The sequence below is a fragment of the Perissodus microlepis genome, chromosome 18 (genome assembly GCF_051167445.1).
Source record: "Perissodus microlepis isolate ML-2025 ecotype Zambia chromosome 18, ASM5116744v1, whole genome shotgun sequence".
Taxonomy (NCBI): Eukaryota; Metazoa; Chordata; class Actinopteri; order Cichliformes; family Cichlidae; genus Perissodus; species Perissodus microlepis.
The window spans coordinates 36,094,411-36,120,917 of record NC_140478.1 but is presented as its reverse complement, the minus strand read 5'-3'; the positions used below and the strand labels follow the sequence as shown (position 1 = coordinate 36,120,917).

Here is a 26,507-nt window from a genome sequence, read left to right as displayed (position 1 = left end):
CTGTGTACACAGTCACAGTGGATTTTAAAAGAAAATATCAAGATGTGCTTGAAATTCAAACTTTCAAGTTGAATTCAAGGTTTTAGTAAAATTTTGCCTGAACTGTTTAGTAATTTTTCACAAAGTGTCCATGTCAGTAATTCATTCAAATGTATTTTGGTCTTAAACTGATCCAGTAAATGTAACTTTTTCTCACCTACTTAATCGAGTATTTTAGTTGTTTAACTGTCATTATAACTAAACTGAGCATCCAAAGCTTTTCTCACTGCAGTTTTGTTGTGCAGTTATAGCAGCACTTTGAATCATCCACAGTTTTATAGAACTGTCTGTTGAATTGTTGTTTTGTTTGGTGCGATGCTTGCTTTTATTTAAATATTGATGATAATTTGATATATTTGATTATTTATTACTGGTGCAAACAATTCATTTATTCATGGTGCAAATATATAGTAGACTCAGGAGTTTAACTCAGTTTTCTTGGCCTTTGTTTATCGTTCATTTAAAATCTTAATGGGTAAATCAGAATCAGAATCAGAATACTTTATTAATCCCGAAGGAAATTAGGGTTACAGCAGGCAGCACGCTAATGGTGCATGCGCACTTGCAAAGGAACCTTCTGACCAACTTTACACAAACATCACATTGGGGAGACATGTCAGAAAGGTAGGCTGATAGGAAAAAAACAACGAAAATACATAACATGAGGTAAGAGGAGGAGAAAAAAACCTCCACTCAGACTGAGCTCCTAGTGGGAGAACAGTTTGATAACAGAAAAAACACCTCAGCACAAAAAGCACATGACTATCAATACACCATAGAAACACAAGACAGGCAACAGGGGCGGGTAAAGGGTGAATGAGAGCCGGTGTAGACAGCGCATCCGGTCCTGCAGCATGTCTGCGCTGGTCCAGTCGACTGCCATCTGCCCCAGTAGGGCACAAGCATCGAAGGCGTTTGGAAAGGGAGGGGGGATCAGTGTGTGCATATCAGTGTATGTGTGTGTGTGTGTGTGTGTGTGTGTGTGTGTGTGTGTGTGTGTGTGTGTGTGTGTGTGTGTGTGTGTGTCCAGAGTTCAGCGGAGACAGTGTCCTTCGCCCTGCTAGGCTAAGTAAACAGTCTTCCAGCCAACCCAGGTGGCCTTGCATGGAATGGGGGGAACAGTCTAAACAGTCGTTATCAGGGTGTTTTGTTCAGCTCCAGCCTTGAGACTGCAGCTGGCGCCGAAGGGGTCTCCGCATGAAGTGATGATGGTTTTTACTTTAGTGCGAACAACTCATATGAATTTCAAAGCTGTTCTAACAGTCCAACACTGGTCTCTCAATCTCCCGTTGGAGAGCCGCGAGCTTCTCCATGATGTTATCCAAACTTACGTTTCGTGATGTTGTCATTCTTTTTGCTCAAAGAGCAGGTTCTGAGAACTCATGACTGCAGTGCACTTCCCCAAGATGTGATCAATTTGCGCTCAAAGGTGTTAGTCGAGCTAGCCCCTCCAGATGTAATCCAGTTTTCCACTCAGAGGTCTTGTTCTGAGTATTCACGGCAGCCGTGCGTTCTCCAAGATCTTCTCCGTGCTGCACTCAATGAGCCCATTTTGAGAAACTCACGCCTCGTCCCATCATTTCAATCCCAGCGGGCAGCCTTGTGGGGGTTTGAACAGCCGGTTCCGCTTCCTTAATTCTTCGATAAGCCAGGGCCAAGCCAGCTCCGATCAGCAAGAACCCTGTTATTATGGTTCCGAATAGGTAGATATCTTCAGCAGTCAGGCTCACCCGAGCCCAGACTTCTCGTTGAGAAGGGGTGTCAATTGCATTCAGAGACCAGTTGATCAAATCCATAATTCCTCTTTTAGGTTTTAGAGAACAGACTGTGAGAGAGTGTTCCAGGGAGAAGTAAGTAAAAACACAAGACAAGACAAGGACATAAGAAGCTAAGTAGGGAAGATAAGGGAGAGGAGAGGAGAAAAGTGCGACCGCCTTCGCTGAGAGCCCTGTAAGTCTCTCTAAAGATCATCATAATTACATATGAAATTATATGTACAAATTATATGTTCCATTACACTATTAACAGCACAGATTATACAGCAAACATCAGATTCATGGATGGAGCCAGAGGCTGAATGACTGTTCAGTCCTCTTTAGGAAACGATCTTCATATGACGACAAACACGACAACAATCAGCTGTCAAACTGTACAAGAAGTTCACAGTAATGTAAAAGAAGTTATATCACTTTATTTTTAAATGTACGCACTCAGGGTCAGGACTGAAGACACTGATCGAGAAAATACTCTAAATATAAATATTCACCTAAACATTCAAAATTATTCAATTGCATGAAAAGAAATATGAACTCTCTACAATACTGGCTTCTGATTGGTTGAAAAAGCAGGTGCTGAACTTCAGAAGAGCTAAACCTGCAAAACTGTGTAAAACCAGAGTGGATGCTGCCCTCTGACCTTTCAGAAGTACGATCTTTTTATGAAGACACAGAGGCAGAGTTATTATTCATCACTTTAAAGATGATATTCGTTATCTGTTCTTCACTCGTTGTCTAGTAAAGTCCAGAGCAGGGGTCCCCAAACTTTTTCCTTCTCTGATGGGGGGCCAGGGTCAGTTTGTAACAGAAAAAGTGTGACGATCGCAGGTTTGCCGAAATGTAAACATTTATTGTTTTCCAGAAAGCCACACATAACCAAATATTAATAACCCTTTCCGAGATCAAATAACCCTCTCTGGGTTCTTAACAGAAAAAATTAACTTAGGAAATACTTAATAACACTATTTATGACATCAATAAATAATCAAATAACCCTCTCTGGGTTCTTCACAGAAAGAAAGTTTCTGTTGTGCCGTGCACAATCTTACGCTTCAGTTGTCAGAGCAGAATCTCTTAAATGACTCATATGAGCAGTCTCTCAAAGTTCTTGTGTTCTTTCCTTATAATCCAGTTTTGTAGGTTCCAGTAGGGTAGCCTAGTAGACACCACTGTTTGCTCTCTCTCACCAACTTCCCTCTGAAAACCACAAAGCAAGCAGGCTGAGAAACCGAACTAAGTGATACAGCACCTACACAGCACAAAACATTTTCACAAGCTTTTTTCAATGGTTGTGGAGATGGATTTTATCCCAGTAGATTTTATTATGATTCTATTTGTTTATACTCAGAATAACTCATTCAAGTCACAAAAGTGAGCTTACCTATGTACTGTATGTTCATCAGTGTGAACTGTGGGCCTGCATCTGGCCGGTGAGAAGTTGAGTGTCCGGTTCCATTCTAGTCACAGCCAGTCTCAAACACTGATGCAGATGTTCATCTGTCAATCTTGATCTCATCGGAGTTTTCATGAGTTTCATGCGTGAAAAGGTTTGCTCGCAGATATACGTGCTGCCAAAAAGTGTGGACATCTTCATTGCGTGTTTTTTATGTTAGGGTACGTGTCATTTGGGAGGGCGGCATAGAAGTCAAGGAGACTGTTGGGCTTGAATGCGTCTTTCAGAACATCAGAGTTCTGTAACTCGGCCAGCTCAAACTGATAAAAAGTAGGGTTGGGTATCGTCACTGATTTCTAGAATCGATTCAATTCCGATTCACAAGGTCCCGAATCGATTCGATCCCCAATTCGATTTGATTCTATTCGATTCAATTCGATTTGAATCTGGGAAATTTTGACAGTCAGAAATATTATAATTCAGATCAGTACATTTACATATTTTTGTATCTATAGGAAGGAAGCTGACACTTTCCAGACTTTATCAAAGGTGTGAGCATCACAGCAGATGCCTTTGTGTCAAAGTAGCTGAAGATAAAACACAGAAAAACATGAAGGTGATTTTCCTGGCCTGGGATTTTATAAAAATATTCTGCAGTACATCAAAAACGAAAGAAAACCATTAATCAACATATGAACATCACCTCTGAAGTTACAGAGGTTTTATTAGAGACACGCTAAGCGTTTTGCATTTTGCATAATTTTAAGTTTAAGTTTGTTCAGTATTGAACGGCAGAAATTAGGTTTTCTTTTCGGAAGTATGTAAAACGAAAAAAAAAAAAACAGCGTCCGACAGCGCTGTAAACAACGGTAGATTCGTGCCTAACAAGCAAGCGAATAATGAAGAAAACAGATTTTTAGGGGAAACTTTTCTTGAAGTACAGAGACAGAGAGAGAGAGCTGTGTATGAGGTGTGATTTTATTGTGGTGGAAGCAAAACAGTAAAAGTCAGAGTGAATTCATGACGATGTTTATGTGAAGCGTAGTTTGGATCTTCTTTTACTGCTGGTTCGGTCAATATTGTTTGGAGAGAGATAAAACTAACAGCTTCAGAATCAGCGCAAAAAGGGCGTAAACACAAAGCGCGGACCGCCGAAACGTCAGAATCAGCAAGCTGTCGGCTTTCAGCCCTGACCGTGTCCGTGCAGTCGGTGAGAAAGGCGACATCTCACTGATTCTGATCCGACGGCGGGTCCGAGTTTTGTGTTTACGTCTTTGTGCAGAATCCGTGTTCTTGCTCTCATTTACTGTCTTAGCTGTTTGGTGGTTGTTGAAATTTTGTGAGGTTTCACCTGAGATTCTGGAATTTCGGGCAAAATAAATTTATATTGAAAAATCGATTCAGGATTTTAATGAATCGATTTCACGTTATCCAAGTCAGAATCGATTTTAATCGATAAATCGATTATAAAAACCCACCCCTAATAAAAAGGCTGGGCTTCATCGATGTCGGCAACAAAGGGGTTTTGGAAAAGACGGATTTCTTTTGCATGAACATGTAGTTGACGGAATCGCACACTGACCTCCGCCTTCAGCATTTCCAGTGCTTCCACACACTTTTCAGCTGGGAACAGGACCGCTGGGTTCTCTGCAGAAAGGTTTTGGGTAGCAGGGAGATGGGTGAAGTTGTGCTTTTTCACTTGTTCCAAAAGCAGCGCTAGTTTCAACTCAAATGCTTTTATGTGGGAATACATGTCGCAAATGAGTTTCCCCTGGCCTTGTAGCTGCAAATTAAGGCCGTTCAGCATTTCCGTCACGTCTGTTAGAAATGCGAGGTGCCACTTCCATTCTGGGTCGATCAGCTCTGGGACCGTTTTGCCTTTTGAATGAAGAAATGCGTTAATTTCGGGTAGCAGTTCGTAAAAACGCCTCAAAACTCTGCCGCGGCTCAACCATCGGACCTCTGTGTAGTGCAGCACATCTCCGTACGCAGATTCCAGTTCAGACAGGAATTGTTGGAACTGCCTGTGTTTAAGTCCATTTGCTCTGATGAAGTTTATGCATGATACCACAGCCTTCATGACAGAATCCCACTTCCACACTTTGCAGCAAAGCGCTTGCTGGTGAATTATGCAGTGGACTTGTAGAGGGGCGGTGAGACCCCGTTCTTCCATCTCGCGGTTCATGCGTCCTATTAGGCCCCGAGATGCGCCCACCATACAAGGAGCCCCGTCAGTCGTGATGCTAGCAAGCTTTGCCCAGTCCAGATCCAACTCTTCCATTGTTTGACATACTTTGTCGAAAATATCCTCCCCCGTCGTAGTGCCTTTCAGACTTTGGAGGGCTGCCAGCTCCTCACACATGTCAAAGTTTGCGCTAACTCCACGAACAAAAATAAGAAGCTGCGCTGTGTCCTGCACGTCCGTGCTCTCATCCAGTGCTAATGAAAAAAAGTCAAATTCTTTCGTCTTTTGCTGCAGCTGGGCATATACATTACCCCCTATTTCTTCCACGCCTCTGGTGATTGTGCTCGCCGATAGACTCACAGCATTAACGACATCTTTCTTATCGGGACACACCTCCTCCACAACAACATTCAAACATTTCTTGACAAACTCTCCCTCAGTGAAAGGTTTACCGTAGCTTGCTATCAGTTGAGCAACACGAAAGCTGGCCCGAACTGATGACTGGTTCAGCTGAGTTTGGCGTACAAATGCAGTCTGCTGAGCTAACAGTCCACTTTTTAGCTTTGAGATTTTGTCTGTTCGCATTTGGCCTTGCAAGCTATCATACTTGTCTTTGTGAGGGCATTCATAATGTCGGCGCAGATTGTATTCTCTGAATACCGCCACGTGTTGGATGAGACAAACAGCCTTTTCTTTGCATTGAACAAAAAAATAATCGTGTGTCCACTGCAGGTTAAATACCCTGCATTCTGAAGCAATTTTTCTCTTACCTAACATTATTGCGTTCTGGGGGGGGGGGGTCACGTTCACGTTCTGGGCAAAGTGAGGTCATAATAGCAGAAAAATTTTTTTGGTGTGGTTCACAATTCAAATCAAATGAGCTTTATTAACATGAAGAAACATTTCCAGAGATTCAGTCGGTCAGGCCCACTACACCCCAGTGTGCTATGGGTGCATTAGTGTCGATCACGTGGCCAGACTGAAAAAGTAATAATGCATCTCTAATATTGTTCAGGGGGCTGGGTCAAATGTGGAGGCCGTAGTTTGGGGACCACTGGTCCAGAGAATGAGACACATAATTTCAAAACATACAGCTGCATGTTAGAGATCACAGAGTTCTTCAGTCTCATGAGAACTCATGGAGACTAAATGTCAGACACATCAACAGTAAATGTCGTTCCTCCCCCCGTGAGTTTGTGTCCTCCACACTTGTTTACACAAACATCTGAGGTTTGAACAGTGTGCAAAACCACATGTTACAAAGCTGCTGAGCTACTGAATACTGGAATATTTCATTCAATATCACCATCTGACCAAAGGACAAACACAGAGAGGATTAGAGCGCCAAACTTTGTTTCAAACTGTTTCAGATTTTAGAGGCAAAAAGCAGAATTTCTACCTGGACAAAGAAATCAAAGCAGGAGAAAAACAAGCTTTTTACATTTATTCAAAGGCATTATGTGAATGTACTCTGAGCAAAAGCCTCCTAAAGTAAAGACATTTTATCATCTAAACCAGACAGAGTCATGTTTTCAGCAGTGTCTGTATCCTCCATATAGACCATGCCATGGTCCACCTAGGGTGACCAGGTGTCTGGCTTTATGTGGGACTACACAGCGCTCAGTCCTTGTTTCCCTGTGCCACACACACATTGAGCCAATGTCCAGTTTTTTTATTGACTCTAGTTTCTGTCGATCGGTAGGCCCACAAAAAAACCCTGTACAGGAAGTAGATTTCACCTCTCTGATAAAAGGAGTTCTAATCCCTGATCCTATGAGTCTGACCCAGTAGATAATATTTATATGATCATATTTATGCCTTTGTTGTTTCACAAAGGGTTAAAAACGTTCACAGGTTGGACTGTGGTTCTCCTTTTAGCGTCTCTGCTGGAATTTGAACTGTGAACCTCTTAGATCCAAACTTCTGAACTGCTCATCTCACAGAGGACAAAAGGGAAGAACCCCGAATCTCTTCTTCACCTCACTTTTATACCTGCTCACCCTTTCTCCCCCCTTCCCTCACTGGACGTCACATCTTCACACTTGGGCCAATCAGGTTGTTGACATTTGATCATCTGATCTCTCTCTCTCAAAAAATGTGTCAAAAAATCAACACACTGCTTCAGAAACGCTGTGCTGAGGCTTGGTTTGACCGAACAGAGTCACGTGATCAATGACGTCTGAAGCTTCATTCAGCACGTCACTGCTTCAGTACCTGATTCAATGATTTATAAGGAATTGAACCATTGGTGGGATTTGTGCTGTGTTTTGGTGATTTTGTGAGAGCGAATCAGTGTGTGACATAATTATAGACATGGAGCCAGGAAGAGAGGACGCTCTGCCTGTTCCTGAATAAAAACCAGTTCATCAGCATTTCTGCTCCCAGGTCTAAAATGTACATAAGAAATATGATATACACATAATTATAATGATATAACTTATAGTATATTATATATAAACGTACCAGTCTGCTGGTTAATTACATAATCAGGTGGAGGCAGTGACCTCACAACCTCCTATAAGCTTTAAGTTAAGGTTACTTTATTTATACCCACAGGTAAATTTGCTTTACAGAACAATGATAGCATTTGGCCTCCCTTCACAAACACACACACCTAATGAAACCTGACAAAACACATATTTAGTAATTAAACAAAATGAATCAAATCAAAAACAATTCTTATTGAGTTCAGTGACAGCAGCAGGGACAAAGCTGTTTTTATAATGCTTTGTCCTGCATCTTGGAACTAGAAACCTCCGTCCTGAAGAAAGAAGCTAAATCCACCCCGTAGAGGATGGGAACCATTTTTAAGGATTGATTAAGCCATCTGTGGGACCTGTTTAGAGTACAGGGAGTCTAAACAGGCCTGTGACTCATCTATCAGACGACTGGACCATCTCACTAACTAATTCAGTCAATTTTTCTCTGTGACAGAGGTCTGACTGAACCATGCCACCAAACAAAAAGATAAAACAGACTCAATAAAAGAACAATAAAACAAAGTTAAAATCTTTCGGTCAATGTGGAAATGAGCAAGTTTCCTGAGGCAGTAAAGGCACTGGTGACCCTTTTTACAGACCGATTTGCAATAAAAGTTCAGTTTTTCATTGATTATGGTCCCAAGATATTTCTATGATTGCACTTGCTCTATTTTCTGACCTTTAATTAAAGTGACTCTGTGCCCATTTTGTTGTTTCCTAAAATCAATAACCATATCTTTTGTTTTAGATATGTTCAATTGGAGATAAGACTCCTCCCACCACTGAACAAAGTCATCAATGATTGGACCGTGGTGAGTTTCACCCTCTTTCAGTAAGCTGACAATAACAAAGTCATCTGTAAATTTAATGATGGCCCTGTTTTCATATCTGCTCTGACACATGTTTGTAAAGAGAATGAATAATAAGGGCGATAAGAGACACCCTGGAGGAGAAGCTGTGGAGGAGAACACTGGGTCAGACAGAACCCCATTTATTCTCACTCTTTGTGACCTGTCAGTTAAAAGATCTAAAATCCAGCAAACCAGGTTTTTCCTGATTTCAAACTCTTCTAAAAGTCTTTTCATTAAAATATGGGGCTGTATTGTATTAAAAGCTGAAGAAAAATCAATGAAAAGAAGTCTTGCAAAAGTCCCTTTACTCTCTACATGTTTAAGAATCAGATTTAGTCGAGTCAAAAGCGCGTCCTGCACTCCTCTGTTGGGCCTGTACGCAAATTGCATTGGATCCAGCTGATATTCAATCTCTTCCATAATCACATTTCTGATGATGTTTTCAAAGACTTTCATGACAACTCAGGTGAGGCAACAGGCCTGAAGTCATTCAGGACGTTTGGACGACTAGATTTAGGGACATGAACGACGACAGCTTCCTTCCAAAGCGAGGGCACATTTTGTATTTGAAAGGATTTATTAAAAATAACCTGAAATTTAGGACTGAGCTCTTTATCGCAAGATTTAATTAGGTGGCACTAATGTTATCAGGGCCCTGGCTCTTGTTCACATTAACTGTATGAAAGGCCTTTTGGACATCGCTGAGTTCAGTGATGAAGTGTTGAGTATCTTTCAGTTTCTGTTTCAGTTCAGAAGAACTAAAACGAGCATAAAGCATATTCAAATCTCTGTCTGACTTAAAACCGTCTACAATGATCTGACTGCTGCTCTGGGGATTTTGAAACCCTGATATGGTTTTCATACAAGTCCAGGGAGACCCAATTTTTGCAGCAAATTTGTTTGATGTTTCACCTCTCATCTGAGAAGCTTCTTCAGTTCAGAATTTCTTCAGAGAACTGAAGAAGCTTCTTGAATGAGAGGTGAAACGCTCTTCAAGAAACTTAAAGAAGTCCAGATGCTTTTCTTTCCAAGCTCCTTAGACTACGATGACCTGAACGACTGAGAACCTTAACAGACAGTTCTTCCCTTCATTCATCATGCCTGATTTCAAAACACCAAGATGGCAGTCGTGAAAACACTCATCTTGAGTCTTCATGGGACTACGGTGAGATCAGTTATGCCTCTTATGATGCTGTCCCAGACTTCAAAGCAGTATAAAACATGTTTGCATCCTGTAACAACTCCAACTTCCCTCATTACCTTCTGTGTATTTATGTCAGAGTGTCCCTTTGTTCTGTGTTGCGTCGTCCCTCTAGGTTGTGTGCATTTCCCGTGTCTTCCCAGCGCCTCAGCTTTAGTTTCTCCCAGTATAGTTTTGTATGACTTCTTATGTTCCTGTTAATAAAGACCTGCCTTTGAGTTCATTCCCGTGTGTCTAGAGCCGTGCATTTGGGTCCTCTCTTGCCTTCACACAGCCGCCGCATGACAGTTAATACTTCTCATGGATATATCAGATCTCCATCACAAATAAAATAATAAAGGGCCATAATAAGAGTTAGAAATCCATTGTTACAGCTCAAGCTCCAGTCTGGCCCTCTCCTCCTCCAGCCGAGCCTGGATCTCCATATTAAGGGCAACTTCCAGCTGCTGCTGTGTCAGCTCCAGCTCCCTGATCCTCTTCTTCTGTTGTTCAGCCTCCTTTTCCTTCACCTGCATCTCAGCCTGCATGCTGTCTTTTATCTATGCACACACACAGCTACATAAACAGATGCACCAACAGAGCGGTATAAACTGACCTATTCCTGAATCACCTTTTCCTGGACTGTCATAACCATTTTTCCAAATCATTAAAGACTAGGTGTGAATTTTATGACAGTCAACATTTTGCTGCAGTTCTCAAAGATCAAAGTCAAGGAGAAAAGACTCTGTACATAATTGGTGTCAAGTGGAAAACTTTTTTTTTACCATCTCAGCCTCTTTCAGCTGTCTTTCCAGTTCCATCTGCACCTCCCTCTGCTTCCTCCGCTCTCTCTCCTCTGCCTCCCTTCGGCGAGTTTCCAGTTCCCGTGCATGCTGTGAAACAGATGAAAGAGCCATTGTTTGGTTTGTGTTTTCACCTCTATCCAGCAGGTGACACTAGGCCATCAGCTTCGAGGTTCAACGTATTGTGCTTTCAGCGGTGCTCTTCTTGATAACTTGGTTGAAGTAAGTGGGTATTTGAGTTCATGTTGCTTTCCTTACAGCTGTAAATAATCTGCTCATTCCGCTTTTGATCTTTGGCACCAACAAGTGATTTTTTCCCAGAGAAGTGCTGCTCACAGGAGATTTCCTCCATTTCAGACCATTTTCTATAAACTGGTTAGATGGTTGTACAGTTTCTGAAATACTCAGACAAGCCTGTCCGACACAAACAACAATGCATGTTCAAAGTCATTTAAATCCCCTTTGACCTTTGACCTTCAGCAGGTCGTCTTATTAACGTATACATGCCTAAATGCACTGAGCTGCTGCCATGTGATAGGCTGATTAGGTATTTGACCTAATGAGCAGCTCAACAGGTGTATCTAACAAAAATGTGGCCAGTGAGTGTACATGGTACTTTTTAAATGGACAAAATGAACTGCACTGGCAGCTGCCCAGTGCCACTATGAATTAGTTAAATAATCACTACCATGGATAGTTTGGTGCATGATGTAATTAAATAAATATTACAAAAAAAGATTCTTATAGCCCTCACTTACCTTGATAATGTTTTCAATCTCTAAGTCCTGTTTGTCTTTCTCTTTTTCTGTCTTCTCCGTCTCATGGATAGTCAAGTCATCAGATTGGCTGCCCCTGCTGCTGCAGCTGCTGCGGGCGCTCCGGCTGCGTTCCCGCTGACTGTTTTCCCGCTGGATCCGTCTCTTCAGTTTGAGTTCATGGTGAAGGGAAGACTTTCCCTCACTCTGAAGATGGAGGGCAGTTTGAATGGCTGAATACCAGATGTAAAATCTTGGGTGTACTTTCCATTTAACTTTCCGAGTCAGACTGAATAGGATGGGTTATCTTAAAAAAATGAGGACTGGTGTAGCTTTACAGAGTAACTGAATGCATGTTTCAGAAAATATGTTAATCCCTTTTGGATAAAGTGGCTGACTGACCTCCACCTGCCGGAGCACCTCTCTGAGGGGTTCAGTAGCCGATGCCATCAGCTCAGTGTGGAACGCACCACTGACTGGGAGAGTTTTGGTCCGCATGAACTTTAGGCGCCGAGAGTTTTCCTGGAGGAAATCCAGAGCCTGAGAAGTCAAAGAAGACAGCAGAAATGACAAGAGCAGCTCTAACAACTTTTTTGATGGTTGAGAGAAGACAGAAAAGAGAACACAATAGATTCACGGTATATTAAAGCAGCAAGAATATATGAATGCATTACCTGCTGGTGCCCTGCAATAACCCTGCCATCTGGAAACAGGTAGTTGGCCACAGAGCACACAGGATTCTCCATCCCCAGACTCTTGCAGTGCTCTTTTGCCTGCAGACAGGCATAATTATACTGAGCCTGAGGTCTACCAATGACTGACAGCATCCCACTGGGAACCAGTTCTGAGGCCTTCTGCATAGTCTCCGCTCGCACCTTCACTGCATACAAAGCTAGAAGATGCATAAGGAGTAAATACAGAATATTAACCAAAGTTGTGATTAAAACACCTTTTACAAATGCACAAAAAAACCCAAAAAAGAAATCTTTCTACCTTCTGCAAAGTTCATCGCCCCAGAAAAGACAAGAGCAGCAAATTCTCTGACACTGAAACCTGCAGCAGCGAAACACATCTCAATGGCCTGTGTACAGCAGGAAACAAGTCAAAAAAAAATAAAAATGAAAATGTAACAGCCTCCCAATTATGACCGATATATCATTTACGTCACTGATACATCCGTAACTGAAATTAACTCAGAACAATTTGTTTATTTTTTTAAATGGTCATTCAGAATCCGAAGATTATTTACGGTGATGTTTTTGGTGGGAGTGAAACAACAATCTACTGATAAAAACAATAAAAACAAGATGTGATAATAAGAAATAACCACTGTTGGAAGCCTTATTTACTCTATCGCCTTAATCAGGTGCAGTAATTAAAGTTGAAATTAGAAACTTTGCATTTGAAAGATGCAAAGTAAAAAAGTAAAAAAAAACTTCCTTGCTGTACTTAATTTTTACTCCCTACATTTTTAAACAAATATCTGTAGTTTCCTCTCCGTATATTTTCAAAACAAACTCGTTACTTTGGGTTTAACGCATTTGGGGGAAGTTAATATTTCAAGTCACTGCAGGCCTTCAAACAATGAGATTTGAGCCTAAACAGTGACACATGAAAGGCAGTCGCGTTTTAATCAGTAGAGATGAAAGAGCAAACCATGTACCGTAGTTTTGATTTATTTATTTTTAGCACAACACCAGAACAACCCCACGTGCCCATAATTTGCGGTACTTCAGAAAAAAAGGAGTGAACATAAAAGGGAGTAAAATGTTGTGTCAGGTAATTTCAAATGCAGCATTTCTATCACCTCAACAAACACTAACTGTGTCACAGTGTGTTGCTAGCTAAAGCTCCACTTGCTGTATTTCACAGGAAGAGAAAGAGTGAGAGCTAACTTCACTCAGAGATATAGAAAGAAAGAGAAAGAAACCAGGCTGTATTTAAAGGTAAGGACTGCTTAGTGATATTTGATAAAATGTAATTGTATTTTAACAGGGACATAAAGTGCTTGTCTTACTCCCTTCTTCTAGCTCGAAATTACTTGCCAAGTGGTAAGGACCGTTCATGGTCACACGGTGAGAACATTGGTGTTGACTATGAAGAGATATGGTCAGACAGGGGAGGGGCCAGTCAGATTTATCAACTCAACCTCCTTAAAGCATGGAGAGAGGCTGAAACCAATCTCTGGTGAGCCCGGTTAAGGAAAGAGATGAGTTGGTGCCTGAGATGCCAAATTCCAACATCCTCATTCCCGCCATTGAGATAACACTCTCACACAGGCCCAGAGAGCAGATGTTGCTGCATTGCAGATGTGTTATACCCCCTGCCCAGCCGAATGACTCTCAAAAAGAAAATTTTGCAGAAAATCAATGTGATCGCTTGGATCACTGGAATTATCATCTCGATATCTCTTGTCCTTCTTTCATTTCAGACGTCTTGAAAACAAGTTTTAACAAAGTCCTGGAGAAGTGCCCAATGCTGGAGGACCTCCTGCTTTACCCCTGGCTCAGATAAACTCCTCTCTGACACAAACACACACGCATACTGAATTCACATCTTGCCATACAAATGTGATACAGTAACCAACTTTCTTTCTTTCAGAAAAAAAGAAAATTGGGAGATTCAAAATTTTCCTCACAGTAATGTTTGCATCAGTCTATCAGATGAATCCCCTCCAAGTCCAATATTTACATCAGTTACAGTGATAATGCTTGGTGTCTACTTTCAGCCACCGCAGTAGAATGCCAGGAATGAATCTCATTGAAATTGTAGTTGCATTTGCTATTTAATTTAATTGTCATGGATGATACACAGACAACTCAACAGCAAACAGAGGAAAACAATGGGCTTAAATACACAGAGGGATAAATGAGGGAATAAGACACAGGATGAGAGCACAGCTGCGAGAAATCACAAACAACAAGACCATGGGGAAGGAAAACTGAAAACACTAACATAGTCTAAGGAGCTTAGAAAGAAAACGTCTGGACTTCTTTAAGTTGCTTGAAGACGTTGAAGCAAAGTTTAAGTTCTTTTCATCTGAGAAGGTGAAACATCTTCAAGCAACTTCAAGTCCAGACGCTTTCTTTCCAAACTCCTTAGACTACGATGACCTAGATGACTGAGAACCTTCACAGACATGAAAACACTAACATAGCACACAAGACCATCAAAGTAAAACAGCAAACAAGAGACTTTTACAAAGACACAGAGTTGACACAGAGACATGACTGACTGGGGAGAAATTGGGGAACATGGAAAGAAGAGTGACTAGACATGACACGTGGGACACAGGGGCAAGGCAAAGTAACAGAAACCTAAAGCCTAAGAATATAACACAAGAAGAAAACAATAAAGAGAACCAAAAACATACATAAGAATAATCAATGAATATAAATGAACAAACACAAAACACTGGGTCACAGACTCAGTACCATGACAGTTAAATGTACATAATAAATACTTTAAATCAGATGACAATGTAGCTGACACTGTGTTTATTAGTGTGTGGTCAACCACAAATCTTCATACTGTCATCCATACATGAGGTCTTTATACAAACGATGAAAGATAATGAAAGAAACTGTTTAATTGATATGAAATGATTGAATTATATGAAATATTATGGCTTTGTCTGCCAGAGTGTTTTTCTGTGAACTACTTTGAACTACTGGCAGTCAGTGAAGTCACTGAAAGGCAAGATTCTATGTTGTGTTGCCGTAGTTTCCAGAGTTTACTTATAAAGCTCACTTACAGAATTCAGTTAGAAAAGTCAAGCATTTGAAGGGCGCACATTTGAAGGAATATTAACTCAATATTAACTCATTACGGTTTACATTTTCGAGTTTAAAAGTTCTCCGAAATTACAATGAAAAAGGAAACAAGAAAAATTACCACTCCAGCCGATAAGAAAGATTCAGGAGATCAAGGTAAGTAAAATAATAAAATCAAATCCTGGTAAAATCCAAATCCTAGAAATGTTGACACTGTGTGAATCATTTTTGGAGCAATTGAATCATATGTTTGATTGAAAATAGCTTTAATACAAGATGTCTAATCAAAGAAAGGTTACCGGTCTTTTGGTAAAATAATGTAATAAGTTTATTCTTGGACTCAACAGTAAAAACAGACCAACAAGTGTCATCAAGATCTAAGACTTAGTAAACCTAGTATCAATTCGCACTGGTCAGTTTTTTTATCCCAAGAATAAACTTGTGATAATTTAAGCAAAAGCAATTTCAAATTCTTTGCCAAACTGCTTCCAGTCCTGATGTCGGGGACTCTTTTTCACCACTGTGTTGTTGTCGTTTATAGATTGTAAGAGCAGGACTGCTAAAAGAAAGGCCAGTCCTGAAAAGAAGACCCCAATAAAAAGGAGGAGGGTCGCTGAGCAGGCTGGTCCTTCCACCAGCTCAGATGTGGTCAGAGGAGTGAAGCGCAAGGTTGTGCAAGATGAAGAGGGCACAACAAAGAAAGCAAAGAAGGCTAAACTTCTCGACCATATGAGGGGTGACAAGGAGCAAGCATCCTCCTCGTTGGACTCTGGTAAAGGTAGGCTAATTAGTTGAATAAGGGGGTAGATTAAGTGTGCTTGCTAGGTTTAAGATATTAGTGTTTAGTGTTTGTGTCTATCATCCAGTGAGCTGATGTGCTTTTGGTGTTTTCCACATCTCCAGACTTGAACAACAAACAGGTGTGCGCAAAAAATGGCAAAAGAAAGGCCGCGGGAGACAACAGAGAGTCACCCAAGAAAAAAAAAAGGAATGTGGACCAGGACAAAAAATCAGTGGCAGACCAAAAACGTAAGTAGCAAGCAGCTTGGGTTTTATATTCAGGGGAAGGGCAAAAGGAACATTTAGGCTACAGAGGAGAGTAATTTGTGTCACAGCTGTAATAAAACAAGATTTGTTGTTTTGTCTGTTCAGGTGAATTCCAAGCCAGATATGTGGAGGAGCACCAGCTCGGAGAAGGAGGCTGCGGAGCAGTGTTTGCTGGCTACCGGATAGAAGATCGTTTTCCAGTAAGTGTTCAGATGATGGTAGTAAGACAGGCAGTAACGCAGATAATGGATAATATCGTAAACTGAGACGTCTGCTGTGTTTCCACCTTTCATTATGTCATACTGAGGAAATGCTCACCAATGCTCTGTGTCTTCTAGGTTGCCATCAAACACATTCCCAAAAATAAAGTCTACTGCAAAGTGGCGGTAAGCGTCCAACACTTGAATTAGTTTTACATTACTGGATTGAATGCGGCGTTCCTCATCATCCACTTTGTTGTAATATTTCAGGATGAAAGCGGGAAGAAGCTCTCAGTGGAAGTGGCCATTATGGTTAAACTTGCAGGTGAAGCAGAAGGGTCAGTGGGAATATCTGCACCTGTGTCCTTGCTGGAGTGGTTCAACCTTGGCAAAGAGCTGATCCTGGTGCTGGAGAGACCTGTCCCCGCTGTGGACCTGCAAAAATACAAAGCAGAAAATGGAAGAACTTTACCAGAGGACAAGGCCAAGGTAGGTTGACTGGGAGAACCTTAGACTGTACAGCATTCAATCAAGGCAGAAAAGCATTAACTCATTATTGTGTTTTTCATCTTTTCCAGGTCATTCTGAAGCAACTAGTTGATGCTGTAAAGGAACTTGAGGATAAACACATCTTTCATCGGGACATCAAGGGAGAAAACATTCTGATTGAGACCGGCTCAGATGTGCCTCGAGTTCGCATCATTGACTTTGGACTGAGCTGCTTTGTTAAGCAGCGATCTCTGTATCGCATCTTCTATGGTAACATATTCTGCTCCTGCTTTTCACAGATGTAACAATTTGTGTCTTTTGTTTTAGAAGAAATTGCAATTGTGTCTGTTTGTTAGGCACGCCTCTTCACACCCCTCCCGAGTGGTACAGGAGGAGCTGCTACAGGTGTGGACCCACCACGGTGTGGCAAATGGGAGTGGTGTTGTATGAAGCGCTTCATGCACGGGACTTTAGTACCGAGAGGTTCCTCACAAAGAAACTGAGCATCAAAAAGCGTCTGTCCACAGGTAAGAAAACTTCACACTTCCAGATTCACTGATGCCTTGGATCACTAGAACTATCATCTTCATCTTTTTGATCTTTTCTTTCTTTCAAGAATGCCGGAATTTCTTGGACGCATGTTTAACTACAGTCCCGGAGAAGCGCCCAACACTGGAGGAGCTCCAGCTTCACCCCTGGCTAAGATAACACACACAAACACACAATTCACACCTTATCATATAAGTATGATACATTGTAGTAACTTCCTTTCTTTTTTCTGTTGGACAGGAATAGATAGAATGGGTCAATCTTAAAAAATAAATAAATAAAAATTTAGCTTTTTTGGAGTTCCTGTAACCCCCCCAGCCATCCCAGGAAAGGGGATCTCTCTTTGAATGGGCTTTCCCGAGGTTTCTTCCCATCGATCTGGCCCCCTGGGGAGTTTTTCCTCGTCTTCATAGAGAGCTTGGGCTGGGTCAGGAGCTCCATCAAAACTGTCTTTATTTGATGACTTTAATGTCATCAAATAAAGATGTGTTTTACTTAAAGTAAAATTTGATCAAAATAAAACTTGTTTAATTCATCTTTGCTGAGGATTCTCCTTCATTACTATTTTGTTTTGTTTTTTTGTTTTGTTTTTTTTTTACCCATGGTGCATTTTGACAAATAAGAAAACTGAATCAGGTTAAAGTGTGCACAAAGACAGTCACACTGCAAATGATCTGAAGACTTGCATCTGTTGCTCTAACCCCCAACTAGTTTAGACAGATTTCCTGGTTCTACCAGAGGTTTTTTCCTTCAAGAAGGGAGTTTTTCCTTCCCACTGTTGCTGAGTGTTTGCTCATAGTGGGTTGTAAAAGCATAAAAGTTAATAAGAGGCATTCATAGCAGAGTTATCACAGCGGGAACTATATAGCTTAAATGTACAATTTCTACAGGACGAATTATAACTTCATTATGTATAAAAGCTCCTGTGGATAATTACTCCTATTTGTAACTTTACACAAGAGAAAGTTTGCTGTCACACTATTTATAACAGGTTGGATTTTGTCCTCTGAGTTGAGCCTTTGGTTGCAGTTTATTGAAGAATTTCCTCTAAAGTAGCTGTTGATAAAGATTTAAAGTCCTGTTTATATACAGAAATATGCTTTAGTTCATGTTTTTTTACATGTCTGCCTCAGTGGATCAGTAGAAGATCTGGCACAGGAAACTAGATGATGAAAAAAGGGTACGAATACACATATATATCTATATCTATATAGATACAGATATATATACACACACACACACACAGGTTGCAACGTAGTATTTTTATTTTTTCTTAGCATTTCTTTAACGTCTTGGTGCAAAAGAATACCTGCATTTGTGTGTAAAGAAATGTTACATATATACTAAAAACAGTTGGAAAAAAGAACTACAAATTTGGAAAGGAATTTATTCATGTTCTTACTCATAGATGGAGTACATGGTTTAAAAAACACTGAGGAAACAGATATGAGGCGGCTGTATCAACATAAAAACATTAATACAGTTAAAAATGAATAAAAATTTGCACGCTTAAACTTATTTCTCTACAGTTTGTACAATTAATCCATGTAACAATAGGTTCTCTCTTAATATAGTAGTTAATTAAAATATCTTTACATAAAAATACATTTTTAAGTACTCTCCGGTGGAAGTCTGTTGTGGCTTATGTTTCTAAATGACACAACCATAAAGCAGCCCACAGAATATACAAATATGTCTTTGATAAGTGAATGGTGGCTCCCACAATGGCCTGTTAAGTTATTGCAAAAATAATTTACTGCATAATATGTCAGATTAGAACATGTTATAAGCACAAAACTGAAGGGGAAACAATAAAAACAAAAATTAAAAAACAAATACTAAATTAAGTTAAAGGATATTTCTTACTATACTATATAATTGTATAATGTTGCGTTTGATTGCAAAAGAAAACCCACCAAGAAAAAAAGAAAGAAAGAAAAAGAGAGAATAGAGTTTGATTTATTCAAAACACATTCTTTTCTTTTATTTAAGCTGTAGCGAGATTCAAATGGACAAAAGAGAAAGAAAAATATTACAGATTTGTTTTATTAATCATGAATAAACTTTATTATACACAACTCTAAATTTCAGTTGGTCTTAGTCAGATGTGTTTTTAATTAAATCCTGCAACACTGTGCTCGCTGCCATCACTTTATATCTTAGTGTGCAATTCAAATATATACTTATTACAATATTTTTCCCCCTTAACTCTCAACTCGCGTTTTTAAAATGTCTGTGATCATATTTGTCCGTTGACTTCTGTCTGGGCCTCGAACGATTCATCAGACAGGTTGGCAGCCTCCAGCTGATGCTCCAGACTTTCATCATCGCCTCTATTCTGATCAACTCTTATCTTAAACTTAGTGATGAACTCATTACTGGCCAGCGCGCCCTCCTTTTTAGGGCACGTGGGCTTTGATAACAGCCGGCTTTCCAGTCGCTCTGCAAAGAAAATTCACAACACATTTCTTATTTGGTAAGCTTGTTAACAAATTTTAGTTCAGTTTTGCTGAAAGTTATAGCATGCATCAGGTAAGAAGCAATTGGTTTTTAAAAAGCATATACATTCCCCAAAACATTTTTATTATGTGCATTTTGGAGAATAAAAGATTGTACACAATTTCCCTTTTTAAAGTAAAAAGATTATTAAGTCTAATTCTTACTTATTCAGTAGATTAAAGTATTGAAACATCATTATTCATAAAATATGCACATTACAAAATTAAAGTTATTCAAAAATTACTCAAGTACTTACTCCAATACTCACATTATTCAAGTAAATTTAATTTTTGCCAATGTAATGTCACATAAAATCTTAATCTGAATAAGGGATTTGAACCCCACTGTCACGGCCAGGGGATCAGCAGGCCGCTGACTAGTAGTGTTCTCTCTCTTGCTCTCTCTCTCTCTCTCTCTCTTGCTCTCTCTCTCGCTCTCTCGCCAGGGCGGAACTCATGGTGGGTTCACGCCCTCGGCCCACGCCCCTCTGAAGAGGAAACACCTGGGCCTCATCAGTGCAGCCAGCATTTAAGCCAGGGAGTGGCTTCTACTCATCGCTGGATCGTTGTGTGTGACTCGCGTCAGTGCAGCCCGGCTCTGAGCAAGTTCTCTTTTGCTTCCCTGTGCAAAACCTCTAACGTGTGTTTCCTTCTGTACATAGATGCCCTGGACCCGACTCTGCATTCCCCGAGCGGATTCCCTTTTTGTGTGAGTGTTTGGAGAGAGAGTCAGAAGAGGAGCAAGTGTCTTTTCCCTACCTGGATTTCCCCGGAGCCTTTTCCCTGTCACCGCTTTGTATATAGCACTATCCCCTGCACTGTTTGTATATACACCTGGTGGAACTGTAATAAATACTGACTGTGCCTCTGAGTCCTGCGTGTGAGTCCTCAAGCGAACCGTGACACCCACACAGATGAGAGCTTAGCAGTGAAGCTCTCTCTTAAAATTTGAGTTATAAAGTCAGAAGTTATCACTGACAGAGATCCATGTTCTTTTAACATAAGAAAGAATATTTGCTGTATTGACATTAATCCAAGCCCTTAAAACGCCATTTTGGATTAAGCATTTCCTTTTAGAAAAGTCTTCAATGAGCAGGAAGCTCCAGTACTGAAAAAAGAAGCCAACATCAACTGCTAAACGTGCTAAAAGTAAGTAAGTCCCCGTAGACTCCTATGATCAAAACACATACAGTATAAAAGTTATAGGTTACAGATCTGAAAAGTAAAACAAATGTCAAAGTGCAAAAAGACTTATGGTCCCATAGAAGTCTATTCCATTTGCCTGGAATTAGGTGAACACCTTTGTGACAAATTTAATGGCTCAGTCATTTGTTTCATGTCATATTTAATAAAAGACTGACATGGTGGCATGTTGAATTGTCCATTTTGCACATATTTGGTCATTCTAAGCGTCAGAAGGGGAAAGATCATTCTGGGAATGCCTACTGGCGAAGGACGTGTGACTGACAAGTCCAGTGTGTGAAGTTTAACTACAGTCTAAGGAGCTTGGAAAGAAAAGCATCTGGACTTCTTTAAGTTTCTTGAAGATGTTTCACCTCTCATCTGAGAAGCTTCTTCAGTTCAGAATTTCTTCAGAGAACTGAAGAAGCTTCTTGAATGAGAGGTGAAACGCTCTTCAAGAAACTTAAAGAAGTCCAGATGCTTTTCTTTCCAAGCTCCTTAGACTACGATGACCTGAACGACTGAGAACCTTAACAGACAGTTCTTCCCTTCATTCATCATGCCTGATTTCAAAACACCAAGATGGCAGTCGTGAAAACACTCATCTTGAGTCTTCATGGGACTACGGTGAGATCAGTTATGCCTCTTATGATGCTGTCTCAGACTTCAAAGCAGTATAAAACATGTTTGCAGCCTGTAACAACTGTGCATGCGGTTATTTTTCGTTTTAAGATTTCCGTGTTTAAATCATAATAAGATTTAGTTTTCATTTTAATTAACTTGAGGTGAGTCAGATTCTTTCATTCAAGTCACTGAATGAATCTCTTGACATGTTTGGGGGTAGGTGCCTTTTGTAGCATTTTAATGCAATTATCTGACAGATTATATGGTCTACACTGTTATTAACTATACTAACACTCTGTTCCAGAAGTCTGTGCTGCAAAGAGGCAAAGTGAATACGGCACCTGCAGGAGTAATGGGGGTCATCAGTCGGTTCAGCTGGATGTTCCAGTGCCGTACATGTTGACTGGCATTCCTCAGCCTCTCCTGAACCTCCTGGAAACAAAAATCATGCAGGCATCCTCATCAGTGTTGTTTTAGAAGAGCACTAAATACGATGCTGCTCACAAAGCCAGTCAAAACAAACTTGTTCACCTCCAGACGCTGGTGGCTTCTTTGGCGAGATGCCTGCAGATCCTGGAGCTCCTGAGAGGCAGAGTTGAGGGCTGAGGGGGTGTCCTCATCGGGACTGCCATCTGACAGCTCCTGTATGGGGCTGAGGTTTTGCATTGTACGTTGCTGCTCCTGGAGGAGCTGGAAATGTTTCTTCTTTTCATCTTCAGCCTGCAGCAACCTGAAGGAGGGGAAAAAGGGAAGAAGCAACTGAAAATTTTAATACTTCTCATGGATATATCAGATCTCCATCACAAATAAAATAAGTTAGAAATCCATTGTTACCGCTCAAGCTCCAGTCTGGCCCTCTCCTCCTCCAGCCGAGCCTGGATCTCCATATTAAGGGCAACTTCCAGCTGCTGCTGTGTCAGCTCCAGCTCCCTGATCCTCTTCTTCTGTTGTTCAGCCTCCTTTTCCTTCACCTGCATCTCAGCCTGCATGCTGTCTTTTATCTATGCACACACACAGCTACATAAACAGATGCACCAACAGAGCGGTATAAACTGACCTATTCCTGAATCACCTTTTCCTGGACTGTCATAACCATTTTTCCAAATCATTAAAGACTAGGTGTGAATTTTATAATGACAGTCAACATTTTGCTGCAGTTCTCAAAGATCAAAGTCAAGGAGAAAAGACTCTGTACATAATTGGTGTCAAGTGGAAAACTTTTTTTTTACCATCTCAGCCTCTTTCAGCTGTCTTTCCAGTTCCATCTGCACCTCCCTCTGCTTCCTCCGCTCTCTCTCCTCTGCCTCCCTTCGGCGAGTTTCCAGTTCCCGTGCATGCTGTGAAACAGATGAAAGAGCCATTGTTTGGTTTGTGTTTTCACCTCTATCCAGCAGGTACACCAACAGTCCAGCATAGAGCGGCTGAGTGAATGTGGTCTGGACTCTGTGGAGGAGAGTCATGGTTTCAGAGACGCTGTAGAACATAGGTGTCAAACTCTGGCCCGTGGGCCAAATTTGGCCCGCAGCCTACTTACATTTGGCCCGCGAATACATACCAAATTACTATCAGAGCTGGCCTACTGGTATTATACAGCTAATATATATATTGTTTAGTATTAAGCTTTGCTTGTTCCATATTCAGTTTTTCAGCAAAACGTGTTTGAGTCCATAAGAAAAGATTCATTCTTATATCTGGAGGAATAAATATATTTCAATAAATATTAACGTTAGCCCGCGACTTTGTTCCAGTTTTGAATTTTGGCCCACTGTGTATTTGAGTTTGACACCCCTGCTCTAAAAGAACAATAAATGTTTTTCCACAAAAAAGCAAAACCAAAGGCTCTGAGCCTGGCCTTTTAACGGCTTCACCTACTTTGGAGTTTTTTAAAAACTTCAATACTAGCGTTTTATCTTTCCTGACTTTGTTTAACTTTACTTTTAAATAACCCTTTAATCTCTGGGAAATAATAAAATCATCTTCAGTTTTAGTTTTTTCTTGAGCAAAATACATAGAAGACAGCAGATGCATCCAATAAATTTCTCCCGAGTAGGCTGGCTCAGTCAAAAAGGCTCACTGTCTGGTGATATATCTTAATCTCGTGTGGTTTTACATTGCTGTAAAAACTTTATTACTACAGATATCTAATAAAAAAACAAAACTGCTGTCACAGCCACTACAAACACAGACTTACATTGAGTTCTATGATCCAGAGCATGGTGATGAACAAGAGGTCAAAGGTGACAAAGAGGCAGAAAGTCCTCCTCACATCCGAGATGCATTTCTTCTCTCCGATGTCGTACGCCTCCAATCTCACAGAAACGGCCGGGGAGTTGACAGACCCCATGCCTGTTCTGACAGGGATCTGTGAGTAGCTACCGCTGCTGCTGCCTCCACCACGTCGGCCTTCCATCGCTGGCCACCCCACCTGGGCAGGGCTGGCCCCACCTACTGGTCAATTTTAGGAAAGAGTCAGAGGTGGAAGATCATTGGAGCTGGAAGCGAGGCTGGTGTTGGTGATGTGGAGTCACTGTGTGGAGGTTAAAAGCATCACTGCATCTGTAGAAAAGAAGATGAAGAAGGTAAAGAAATGGCAATCTCCTCTCAGGGAGTAAACCTCAGCGATTTTCTAAAGCATCTAAGTCTTTGTAGACATAATAAAAATTCTGACAATCGTCTGCTTCTTTTTTTGAACAACATAGTAAAGCAGAATAAGCTCCATCAGGCTGTGGATTTACATTGTTGAGTTAGATTTTATAACGATTTGTTCATAATACAAAGCTTTTAGAGATCTTTGGGCTTTGCAGTGCTAAGAGTGTTTATGTTTCTGGTTGCTGAGAGCAGAGCTAAAAACAAAACAAAACAAAACACAAAACAAACAAAAAAACAAGCACAACACAACCCCCCCCAAAATCTAATTCAAACCACTAGTCATGCACAAAACCAACCATATATATGCAAAGTTGTTGATGCTCTCTGTATGGTTGCCACTCAAACTCTTCACCGTATCTCAAAGACTGAACCCTTCAGGAGAAACTCATTTCTGCTGCTTGCGTCTGTGATTTCTTCACTACTCAACGGTTCTGAGATCTGGAATGCAGATCGACTAGTAAATCAAAACGTTCACCTTCTGGCTCAGTTCTCCCGTCACCACCACAGTCTAGTGCAACACCTGAGGTGTCGGATGTCATCCCAGCCTGTTCACATCCAGCAGTAAACTCTCTACTACATGGTGATTGTTCGGATGAAGCCAACAGAAACACAATGTCTGAAAAAAACGTTGTATTACATCTTTTTCTTCATGTAAACGAACGAAACTTCTCTCAAATCCATCAGTCTTTTCACTTACTCTTGAGTTAATTAATCAATGTTTGCATTTCTTACCATTTCCTGCATGAAGAGATTACAACAGCTGCAACTCATTATTTTACAGTACTGAAGTGAGCAGCTTCAAATTGCTCTTTCACTTATAACTGAGCTTAAATTGGACTTTTCTACTAAAAAAACCCTGTAAAAATCACTGTCACATGACCCAGAAAAAGATTTCCGTTATCATCTAGCTTCAATGACTTTTGGACCTCATACCATTAAACACTGTTTACACTGTCTTTGTTTTAAGGAACTGAAACCAGTTGTGCTTTTGCTTTAACTGTCAGCTGCTCTGATACACAGAAAAAAAAGGCAGGATGGAAACGTGATTTGTACAGTCTGGTCCCAGCAGGTTTTCTCTGGTGATGTGGTTTCACAGTCTTGTGACTTTCATGTTTTACATGAATTAGTCTTTTTGGTTCACAAAATGCATCTATTTTAGGGCTTTAGTCAGGTTTAAATGACTGTTAATTACCTGAAAAATAAATCTGTTAAAAGAACCATTCAGTCACTTTGTAATGGGACGTATCTTCAGCACAATCGTATGTACTGTGCACCTGAAACTAATATCGTTCACCATTTGGCGCTTCCTTCTCACATGCCAGAGAGCTATTACAGTTACACCGCAGATGGTGTCTAAAACAATTTCACCCTCAACTTCCTAGCAGTTGCATCATTACATTATTTCAGCATTTGCAGTTATTCCAACTGTTTTATTAATCCTTAACATACTTTTCATTTACTTGTTCAACTTTACAAAATGCCAGTCAAAAAAAAAAAAAACCCAGAAAGTATACGGGACATTGACTGTCATTCAAACCTGAACTTTACCCAGTATTTTCCACATAAATCAGCTAGCACCAACATTAAAACCAATTACATTTGCCATGCTGCAATGGATCCTGGTTTTTATGTGGATGTTGTTTTCACACAGACTGCCCTACTTAAACATTATTACAGCCAAATTACACCTCCCATATGGCAATGGCACTCCCTGACAGCTGCAGCTTCCCTTGGAAGTCTAATGCGTCAGACCGGAGCTTAATTACTCAGGAACAACAACAACAACAACAACAAAAGATAAATCCACATATATATTAGCGTCTGAGTTGCAAGGGCCAGCAGTCAAAGCAATTTTAAATGACATTTTATTTAAACATATGGGATCCCAGCACCACCCTCTCCCCAGCCACCTACTCCACCTCTTCCAAAGTGAAGGTGTGGTATCAGGGTGCTCAGCCCCGCCGTGAGATGTAATGTCTCCAGCACGTCCTGGGTCTGCACCAGCTTACAAAACAAAGAAACAGATTAGAGCTGG

General features: G+C 40.7%; 3 protein-coding genes across 3 annotated transcripts; 1 reads left to right on the top strand and 2 right to left on the bottom strand.

Moving 5' to 3' along the window:
* Window positions 1-10,292: 10,292 nt before the first annotated feature.
* On the bottom strand, window positions 10,293-12,496 carry LOC146368859 (uncharacterized). The gene is made up of 6 exons (XM_084913597.1): window positions 12,455-12,496; window positions 12,136-12,353; window positions 11,864-12,001; window positions 11,465-11,668; window positions 10,689-10,796; window positions 10,293-10,463 (listed from the first exon to the last, which is right to left on the bottom strand). The coding sequence occupies exons 1-6, from the start codon at window positions 12,468-12,470 to the stop codon at window positions 10,293-10,295; spliced, it is 855 nt and encodes a 284-aa protein (XP_084769723.1). The 5' UTR covers window positions 12,471-12,496.
* Window positions 12,497-15,125: 2,629 nt separating this feature from the next.
* LOC146368858 (serine/threonine-protein kinase pim-2-like) lies at window positions 15,126-18,743 on the top strand. Its single transcript, XM_084911385.1, has 9 exons — window positions 15,126-15,390; window positions 15,776-16,012; window positions 16,138-16,263; window positions 16,387-16,481; window positions 16,620-16,667; window positions 16,752-16,970; window positions 17,060-17,240; window positions 17,327-17,497; window positions 17,587-18,743. The coding sequence occupies exons 1-9, from the start codon at window positions 15,330-15,332 to the stop codon at window positions 17,676-17,678; spliced, it is 1,230 nt and encodes a 409-aa protein (XP_084767511.1). The 5' UTR covers window positions 15,126-15,329; the 3' UTR covers window positions 17,679-18,743.
* Window positions 18,744-19,456: 713 nt separating this feature from the next.
* Window positions 19,457-25,961, bottom strand: LOC146368857 (uncharacterized). The gene is made up of 7 exons (XM_084911376.1): window positions 24,948-25,961; window positions 24,015-24,379; window positions 23,053-23,160; window positions 22,658-22,824; window positions 22,355-22,553; window positions 22,165-22,255; window positions 19,457-19,961 (listed from the first exon to the last, which is right to left on the bottom strand). The coding sequence occupies exons 2-7, from the start codon at window positions 24,231-24,233 to the stop codon at window positions 19,759-19,761; spliced, it is 987 nt and encodes a 328-aa protein (XP_084767502.1). The 5' UTR covers window positions 24,234-24,379; window positions 24,948-25,961; the 3' UTR covers window positions 19,457-19,758.
* Between the last annotated feature and the right edge of the window lie 546 nt (window positions 25,962-26,507).

Bases quoted from the DNA above. Each gene is read 5' to 3' on its own strand.
- LOC146368859 (XM_084913597.1), bottom strand. The intron at 12,002-12,135 runs GTAATGCATTCA...TTGACTTCTCAG, and splicing joins TTATTGCAGGGCACCAGCAG to GCTCTGGATTTCCTCCAGGA. The intron at 10,464-10,688 runs GTAAAAAAAAAG...GTGTGTGCATAG, and splicing joins AGCTGAAAGAGGCTGAGATG to ATAAAAGACAGCATGCAGGC.
- LOC146368858 (XM_084911385.1), top strand. From the start codon at position 15,330: ATGAAAAAGGAAACAAGAAAAATTACCACTCCAGCCGATAAGAAAGAT. The intron at 16,013-16,137 runs GTAGGCTAATTA...CCACATCTCCAG, and splicing joins CTCGTTGGACTCTGGTAAAG to ACTTGAACAACAAACAGGTG. The intron at 16,482-16,619 runs GTAAGTGTTCAG...TGTGTCTTCTAG, and splicing joins GGATAGAAGATCGTTTTCCA to GTTGCCATCAAACACATTCC.
- LOC146368857 (XM_084911376.1), bottom strand. From the start codon at position 24,233: ATGGAAGGCCGACGTGGTGGAGGCAGCAGCAGCGGTAGCTACTCACAG. The intron at 22,256-22,354 runs GTGAACAAGTTT...TTTTGTTTCCAG, and splicing joins GAAGCCACCAGCGTCTGGAG to GAGGTTCAGGAGAGGCTGAG. The intron at 19,962-22,164 runs GTGCCGTATTCA...TTTTCTTTGCAG, and splicing joins GACCCCCATTACTCCTGCAG to AGCGACTGGAAAGCCGGCTG.